This window comes from Pundamilia nyererei, unplaced genomic scaffold, assembly GCF_000239375.1.
Source record: "Pundamilia nyererei isolate P.nyererei 1_Seehausen unplaced genomic scaffold, PunNye1.0 scaffold00276, whole genome shotgun sequence".
NCBI lineage: Eukaryota > Metazoa > Chordata > Actinopteri > Cichliformes > Cichlidae > Pundamilia > Pundamilia nyererei.
This window is the reverse complement of record NW_005187677.1, coordinates 528161-536920: the sequence shown is the minus strand read 5'-3', so window position 1 is coordinate 536920 and position 8760 is coordinate 528161. Positions and strand designations below refer to the sequence as shown.

At 41.8% G+C, this 8760-nt stretch overlaps 2 protein-coding genes across 2 annotated transcripts in view; one reads left to right on the top strand and one right to left on the bottom strand.

Annotated features, from left to right (window-relative positions):
* The window catches only part of LOC102213821 (potassium voltage-gated channel subfamily H member 8-like), a 45485-nt gene extending 41053 nt beyond the window's left edge, over nucleotides 1-4432 (top strand). Inside the window, exons 14-16 of the mRNA XM_013915248.1 lie at nucleotides 1387-1496; nucleotides 1757-1803; nucleotides 3513-4432. Of these exons, the coding sequence (XP_013770702.1) occupies nucleotides 1387-1496; nucleotides 1757-1803; nucleotides 3513-4262 (907 nt within the window). The 3' untranslated portion in view covers nucleotides 4263-4432. The remainder of the gene's footprint in view (nucleotides 1-1386; nucleotides 1497-1756; nucleotides 1804-3512) is intronic.
* A 630-nt stretch (nucleotides 4433-5062) lies between these two features.
* Nucleotides 5063-5955, bottom strand: LOC102213058 (beta-crystallin S-like). Its single transcript, XM_005750527.1, has 3 exons — nucleotides 5947-5955; nucleotides 5630-5872; nucleotides 5063-5335 (listed from the first exon to the last, which is right to left on the bottom strand). The coding sequence occupies exons 1-3, from the start codon at nucleotides 5953-5955 to the stop codon at nucleotides 5063-5065; spliced, it is 525 nt and encodes a 174-aa protein (XP_005750584.1).
* Nucleotides 5956-8760: the final 2805 nt, after the last annotated feature.

Genomic DNA, 8760 nt, shown 5'->3' with positions numbered 1-8760 from the left:
GTTTCACCTTACACCTCATTTTGCTAAAGATCCCACAATGTAACGCTACTTTCCTCCTACCTCGTGAGATAATAGGCACGCACACTAGCGTTATGCAATACTACATCTGTCGGTGGTGACTCATTAGCGTCCAAAAACTCAAAGTCCTAGCAGGAGTAAATAGCAGATGAGTGAATGAGGGAGCGCTTACAGTCACACACTCTGTGTATGATTGTGAGTGAGCAGGAGTGTGGATAGTAATTAGTACACAGGTGCGCAGCCTCTCTCCGTCATCTGCTCACACTGAGCACGACCTTTGACCCACTGACTGTTGACAGCTGGGCAGCGTTTCCAGAAACCCTCTTTATAACGATGAGTTCTTGAAGAGGCGTAGTGAGCCTTTGACATCTCTGTGAACTTTGCGGGGTTTGTAGAAAGCAGATGGAGGTCTGGGATCTGCAGGAGTCTAGCAGATAATAGATCTGAGATGCTTTCCTCTCAGAGCTGAAGCACTCTCAGAACAGACAGCAGTGTGGAGCGAGGATGCTTTGATCATTTTTGATGTACTGGGTTGTAAGTTTCCCATAAAAGAACTCAACTACAAAACTATAGACTTTAAATCGATGGCGCTTATTACATTTATACTTATTTTTGCATGCTGCCTACGGATTTTTGGTTTGTCATCCCGGTTCCACTCACTTTGAAATTCACTGAGCAAATGCACGCACCTCAGAGGACAGGGCACAGCTCGATCTTTTCTCATGCACCACTTTCATGCATATTTTAGATCTTAATAGGAAAATGATAACAACTTTTTATTGAGCAGGTTCGTGCCTCCCAGGCTAATGAATCTTGTCGACTACTCTACTCTGAAAAGAAAGTGTTTGCTGTTAAGAATATAAAATAACTGAAAGGTTTTGGGGAGTGCCTTAATCACACTCCTGGAAACTCTAAAGGAGTTCTTTGTGATATAATAAAAATATTTCTGGACTCAACGAATGATTTATTTTGTTGGAACTTGCTCATGTAAATTTACATTATGTATAATGTCAATTTACGTGAGGAAGGAGGGATCTCGTATGTTGTCTTAAACAAGTAAAAGTCATTTCCAGTATACCTGCCTGGATGTATAACTGCAGCTTTTAATGTGTCATTTTTTACCCAGTATTGCAGTTTGTTGGCAGAGTCTGCTGCCACCATGTGGTGTCTCTGTGTCATTAACCAGCAGGTTTTGATAGCTGAATTCTCACATTCAGATAAAATAGTTCCCCAAACTGCCCCCTTTTTTTTCTGGAGTCTCTTATTATGCTAACTGGCAATTATCTGTAAATTGTAAATCCAATTTTATTGTGTTATCTTGTTGTCTTGCGTGAAATGCACTCTCACCGCCTCCCCGTCTTCCCTCAGGTTTGTGGATGGGATCGAGACAGAAAACCAGAGCGGTTCAATTCCGAGATTTGATTTTTCTCCCAGTGCAACCCAGAGCTTTCTGCCCGGCCCGGATTCAGCCACCTCAGGTAAAGAGCAGGAAGAGCAGGTAAAAACTAATGCACAGTAATACTGAAGTTCTTTGATGGATAGAGCCTTTGTGAATATTATGTTGCTACTGAACAACATTCGTTTATATGGTGGATGTTTTTGTTATTGTGTCCAGCTCAGTGGGTATCAAACTTCTGAAGGCCACATTTTTACATCATCCTTCATACCAGCTTCCAAAGTCCTGATTCACTCAGAATTAATGCATTGTGTGTAAGTGTGTATATCTGTGTGTCCACAGGGGCCCGGGATGAAACCATGCAAACCATTACAAAGCTTAAATATGAGGTAAGGCTTGTTATAGTGTCATGAAAAACAAAACATTTTTTTCAGCAGGCTCTTAATCTGTGGTTACATCCACATTATTTTACTGGGCACTTGTGGCAGCTAATGATTTATTACACAACCATGTAGAACACGGTTGTTCAGCTGTAAGAGTTTAACTTTCTGTCTAACTTGTTGTTTCTAAGGACAGTCTCAACAAAATGCATGTAAAGTGGCTCAGTTGGTTCAGGTTCAGACTTTGCCAACGCTTTAAGATATGAATCTATTAATGCTAAGAACTGCATGAAGTTAGTAATTGATATTATTATTATTAGTAGTAGTAGTAGTATTAGTAGTAGTAGTAGTACATCCCCATGAAAATAATGCAATTCTTCGATAAAGTGTTCTAGGTGCACCAAATCTTAAAAATTGATGATTTAAGCCTGTTGCTAGGTGGTTGCTAGGTAACATGGTGACATTATAATATATCTTGTATAATTCAACTTCAACAGATTTGACTGCCATTACATGAAAGTTATGTCATTCTTTCATTAGATATTAGGTGCTTAAAGGTTAAGAACAGGTCGTTGGTAGGTGGTTGACAAACAACGTGATGATGTCATAACGTGATATAGATAAGAACCTTCAGGGGCCTAAGATGTAGCTGTTTGTCAAGAGATTTTGTTTATTACTTCAGGGCAAAAAAAACTGTCCATCAAAACTTTATTCAGTTTCTTTGTGGCTTTAACAAAGAAGCAGTTCGGTGATAATTAAAGGGATCAATCCAGTCGATGACTCCAAATGCTAGAAAGGTACATTTCATGCACTGCATGTGTGTCGTTTTTCCTTGTTATTTTTAAATACACTCCATTATGTGATCAAACCACAGCCCCCTGACATGTGAATGGTCCCTGGGGCACAAGCTAGTGTACTCCTAGAGGGAGTACATCCAGCAAAAATCTGGGCCAAATCATTCCCCCACCCCCACCCCACCAAATACCTACCATAGCCCCAGGTTGAGATTGGTTTGTTTAAAAAAAAGTAAGCTAGCTCTACAACTTTACTTACTTTAAGCAGCTTTGTGCGCTTAGGGATTTCCAAATGTGAAACACGTATGAATATGGATATTTCAGTACTTGTTTTTAAGCTTGAGGCATAAGGTTTTTTCCTGTTTGCATAATTATTTGTGTACTTTCACAATTTTAAATAAATAGACTTTGACAGTGTGGATTTGGATTTGGAGAAGAGTTTCTTTTCTCGGGCGGTGAGATGATGGAATTCATCAGCTCTTTTTATTTGTTATTTGCTTTATTATTTATGATTTGTTAGAGACATAAAGAGATTTCATCTGTATATAATTTGGTGTAACTTGTGTTGCATGATGACAGTAAAAATTAATCACTTGCTACTGGTTTTAATAAGACTCATTAGGGCAGGGAGTTAATTAGACCAAATGAAAGAACAAATGAATGAATGAATGACATCATTCTTCATAATTATTTGTGACACTGACCAATGAATATATTAAGAAACAGTTATAAGCCATTTTAGAGGAGCTTACACGTTTGGCCAGTGAGCATGAGGAGGAGACACAAATCCCTGCAGGGTTATCTCGACACGAGTGTCTGGGATAAAAGCTTCTTGTAATTATGTGTTACTGAGACATGCTGTATTTATATGGGATTACCAGTAATATTATTTTTGCTTTCCCATCCTTTCATCTTGTCCTCTAGATGTCTGTCCTCTCCCATCAAGTATCCATTGTGAGTCAGGAGCTGCAGGAAATGACGCGACTTCTCAGGCCTCTCTTTCACAACCCGTCCGCACTGCTGACTCCCAGTGCCGTGACTCCCTCGCCCAGCGTGTCCCCACTCAGCTGCTCTCTGGCCCTACACCTCAATACCCAGCGTGCACCTGTGCACTGTTCTGATGATCAAAATCCTCCGTCGTCCATGATGCATGAACCGCCCTCTCCACAGCTGAGCATGACCAAGGTGTTTCAAGGAGAGTTCGATCCACTTTCTTCTTCTCCTTCCCCCCATAGTCCTCCATTCTCTCACCAAACCAGTACCACTCCCCCGGTCTCTCACCGCTCGGCTCCCCCTTCGCTCAACAGCTCTCCCCACGAGCACACAATCGTGCCACATCCCTCCTCTTCCACCTCCATCCCTTCTCTTTCTTCATCAAGCCACCCATTATCCATCACTCCCCTTCTGGTGGATTTATCAGAGCCGCAATCACGGCTTCGGCCCCACTTCCCACTCCATTCCCATTCTGAGTCCCACCTCCAGTCAGAGACCCACTTCATGTCCCAGTCTTATCCTCATTCCCTTTCCCAGTCTGACATCCAGCCTCAGATTTCTCTCCAAACCTCCAGCATGGCGTCACGTTCCCGAGAGCCCCTCCTGGACCTGCAGAGGGTGGAGTGGGGGGAGCACACCACCCAGCTTAGCCTCGTAGATGAGGGACAGTCCTCGATGTGAGCACACAGGAAGACTGGGACACTCGACTAAGAGACGGGAGCAGCATGCCACACATCCTACTGCATGACAAAGTTTGGCATGCGGGTTACAATGTAAATATGTTGATTTTAAACTGTTGGAAACTGTTATCATGAGCACCTTCAAGAAGATCTGAGAATAAACGTTTGTTTTACAGTTTCATTTGATTTATTTACAGTCAATCATATAAAGGAAGGACTTCTAAGTGTATACTAAAAGCATTTTTTTTCTCCTTTTACTGTGCTAGCACTGGTTTCTGTTAGGATACCAGTCTGTAACATGATTTGAAAGGTGTGCAACACACAGCAGTAATGTTAGACTGACTGAAAATGAATGCAGCTCTTACACAACTCATGCAAAAGCAATGATTGGAGCTTTCTAAAGGACATGAGCATACTTTGCCAAGTTTAGCCCTGATTTAAAATAGCTTGAATTTTGCATAAACACCGAAGTGGTGCCTTATGTTTTTAATTTGGGAAAATCTGTGAACATAAAATCCGTTAAATGGTGTTACAGCACCCACAACCCCCTCAACTAGACCCCCGAGTCCCTTTTAATAACTTCTTTAATACAGCTTTAAATAATTTAGCTGTGGTCACACAGGGTAGACTTTTTTATCTCCACACTTTAAAGTACCACACTAACACACAGGGATGAAACAACTTCGCGATGCCTCATCATCCAGTTTTTATTTTAGCTATTTAGCAGCTGCATTGATGCAAATTATTAGCTAATTGAAAGCCAAAGAAAAGGTTAAAAAAATAATAATAATTGGAATTCTTTTACTCAGTCAGCCGTCTGAACGACTGCACAGTGGGGCAGACAGCGCCCCAGTCCACAGGCCTGCGGTACTCGCCTTTCTCCAGTAGGTACTGGCGGCCCTTGTAGTTGGGGTGCTCGTAGAAGACCCACCAGCCTCCCAGGACCCTGCAGGAGTGCACCTCTCTCCAGTGAAACGTCTCCAGCACAGAGGCGCAGTCCTCGCTCGCTTCAAACACCTGACCGGAGAAATCGGCTTTGCCATACAGCTGGATCTTGTAGGGGTCTCCAGGGGCCTGAGTGAAGCGGGATACAGAAGAAGACGGTAGGTAGAGGGGAGGGGGTTGGGAAAACAATGCAGCTAGGTTTGATTGATGTCACTACAAAATACGTTGTTTCTTATCATGGATTTATTCCACCGATCCAGATTTCAAGATTCATTTATGTGAAAATGAAGTGGCGTTTTTAAAATGCTATAAAATTCCCCAATGTCCCCTGAGATGTGTAGGATCTTACACAGCCACTTTCCCACTAACCACAGTGTCTTTGACCTCTTGGTACGAGGCACCTGATGTGTTGAGATGGCTTACAAAGTGAATCATCTTGCAAGAGCTGACTCTGTCATTGAGGCCGTTCCAGCTGTGGTAGTTGGGGTATTCCCCTCTCTTCAGGACGTACTGGTAACCCAAGTAGTTTGGTCTCTCGTAGATGACCCAGGTCCCGCTCTCCACACGGGCCGAGTTGCAGCAACTCAGATAGGAGTGGAAGTCGGTGCAGTCGCTGTCGCATTCGTACCTGCGACCCTGGAAGTTCTTGTCCTCGTAGAAGATGATCTGGGGGATTGTATGTGAGTGATAACCTGGTATTAATGATTTTACATGCCAGATCTAAATGTTGTTCTACTCACCCTGCCCATCTTGGGACCGACTGTGCTTCACTGTTTAGCCTCCCTTGAAATATCTACAATAATGTAGCGTGTATGTGCTCATATTGCCCTCTTTTATAGCTTCAGAGCGCTCTGAAACTCACACAATTGCTTGGTCATGAGAATGAGATCCAAAATTTGAGTCAGTGGTTCCACTGCTACTCGTGTTTTCCAGAAAGAGGCTGTGGGATTAGACCACATAAAGACCTCAGGCACTGACCAACTCTTTACAGAAAACTGTAAACATACTGCACACAGTGCGAACTACACACACGCACACAGAGTTACAAATAACACACTGATGGATGATTGCATAAATATTAAACTGCACTTAATCATAGCAACTCTAAGCTAAAGTAGAACTCCCATTAGCTGAACTGCTGAGGTGTATTGCCATCCAGTCAGTGTGATACTTCTTCCTCTTCAGTCCAAAATGCTGCACTGTCGTTCAGAGCTTCAATACTTCAGTTCTGAATTTCATATTAGAAGTAAGATGATGCACTTCTTGCTGTGTAGCATAAAATCTCCCAACTTCAGCTCACGGTTCGGGCTGTAAACTTTTCACACTGGAAATCCACTGGTTAGTCTGCTCACTTAGTTGCATATTTCTGTGGATAATCGGTTTTCTTTTCATCTCAGTGCAGAGATGGCAGCAGTTCCTCATCTCTGCAGTCAGTACTCACTTTTCAGACTTAACACATACACGCTGTGCTCACATGAAAGCAGAAGCATTTACACAGGCTTTACATAGGCATGAACAAGGCTGGCTTAGCAGCTGGTTTTTGGTGATATCACTTAACAAAGGTTGTTAAAGAAATTAAACCAACTAAAGCACAGTTGTTGTTTTCTTCCCCTGATTTGTGATTTTGTCATATTTTATATAGAGATATGAAATCTATATTTAAATCAAATTACACCCTTGCCCTGGGGGGGGTCTTTATCCTTCAAGGTCAGGTCCTCTACCAGAGACCTGGGAGCTTAAGGTTCTTGCACAGTAACTTTGCTTATCCTAGGACGGCGCTCTTGGATGTTGTTCCAGGGATCTGCTGGAGCCAATCGCCTAGCTCGGGAATCACTGCACTGAGCTCTCTGTTTACCACTGGGACCACTGTTACCTTCATTCTCCACATCTTCTTGAGCTCTTCTCTGAGCCCTTGGTACTTCTTCAGCTTGTGTTCCTTCTTCCTGATGTTGCTGTCATTCAGTATCGTTACGTCTCTCACTACGGCCGTCTTCTTCTGCTTGTCCACCACTACTATGTCCATTGGAAAGCCATCACCAGAACCTCGGGACTTCCAGGCCATATTCGGCATAGATGTTTCTGTATACTATGTCAGCCACTTGGTTATGGCGTTCCATGTATGCCCTTCCTGTTAGCACCCTGCTGTTATGTGCTGGATTGGCTCAGAGGCAACTTTACACAGCCTGCACCTGGGGTCTTGCCTGGTGTGATAGACCCCAGCCTCTATGGATCTTGTGCTCAGAGCTTGTTCTTGTGCTGCCATGATTAGTGCCTCTGTGCTGTCTTTCAGTCCAGCTTTGTCCAGCCACTGGTAGGATTTCTGGATGCCATCCATTTCTTTTATCTGCCTGTGGTGCGTGCAGGAGCCTGCCTTTCCATGATGGGTCTTCTCCTTGCTCCTCTTCTTACTTGTGTTTGTGGTTTTTGGGAATCAAAACAAGCAATGTAAATGTATTTGTTTAAATTCATGATAGCTCAGTAATAGTTACATAGGCCATTTAAAAACATTTGAAATGATTTCTTTATTCTTGTGCTCTGTACAGGTGACACAATTTAATTTATCTATATTTCTGTCAAAGCCACAGTGAACCACGGAAGACAGACAAAAGGAACTACAGGTGGCTTTGGTAGACATTTCCTGTACATGTATGTATTGATTGATTGAGTCATTATTTTTATTATATACAGTATATTCCATCTGTTTAATTTTGTTTAACACACATTTTCTTATTGTATTTTTTTATTTCGATTAGGTAAAAAATCAAACATCTTCTTTTAGTTTTGTATTTAGTTTTATTACCTGATAATTACCTAAAGCTTAAGCTCTGGACTAGTGTACACACCCTCAGTAGCAAACATATAATTTCCCCCTTGGCACCACAGTGAGGCAGCATTTGCACAGAAAAGCACAAGCTTATGACAGGTCCAGTATATGTACAGTCTCTCATTTTTTTTAGAGCAGTGCTCCTGCGCCAGTGACAAGTGTCACCAAACAGACGGACAGTACATGTCTTTATTTTAATAACTGATTTTGAATGTTAATATTAAACATTTCCAATTGGCTTTGTTTCATTTTCTTTTTATCATATTATATATTAAGTTATAGAAATATCTTTATCTTGTGGGCCTGTGAGTAAAACGTAGCCTCTGTGAGTTACATATGAAAAGTTTTGCATCTCTTTCAAGATTAATCCATTTAATAGAGAAGCCAAAGAGTGATTATTGATTATTATTGACGATTATAATTTGTATGTGACTGATCTGACAAGCGTCTTCTTAAAATGCGAAAAGCAAAAAATAAAAATCCACATGGATTGAAAGAGAAAAAAAAGAGACTTGATTTTTATTTGTGATGTAATGGTTTGTTCTGCAGTAACTTTGAGGCGTTCAGTCAGCCGCACTGAAACTTTGTTCTGCTTTAAAACAGATTGCAGACATCTCACTTTATGCCATATAAGTCAATCAAGAACACACCGCGTGGTCTTTTAAGCACGTTAAAGCACGTGTAACATCAATATTTGCCATTACAGGTTATGAGAGCCGGCTTGTTCCCG

Excerpts from the sequence above, each read along its gene's own strand:
- LOC102213058 (XM_005750527.1), bottom strand. Across the intron at positions 5,336-5,629 it reads CTTGCAAGATGATTCACTTT|GCCCCTGGAGACCCCTACAA; the intron begins GTAAGCCATCTC and ends CGCTTCACTCAG.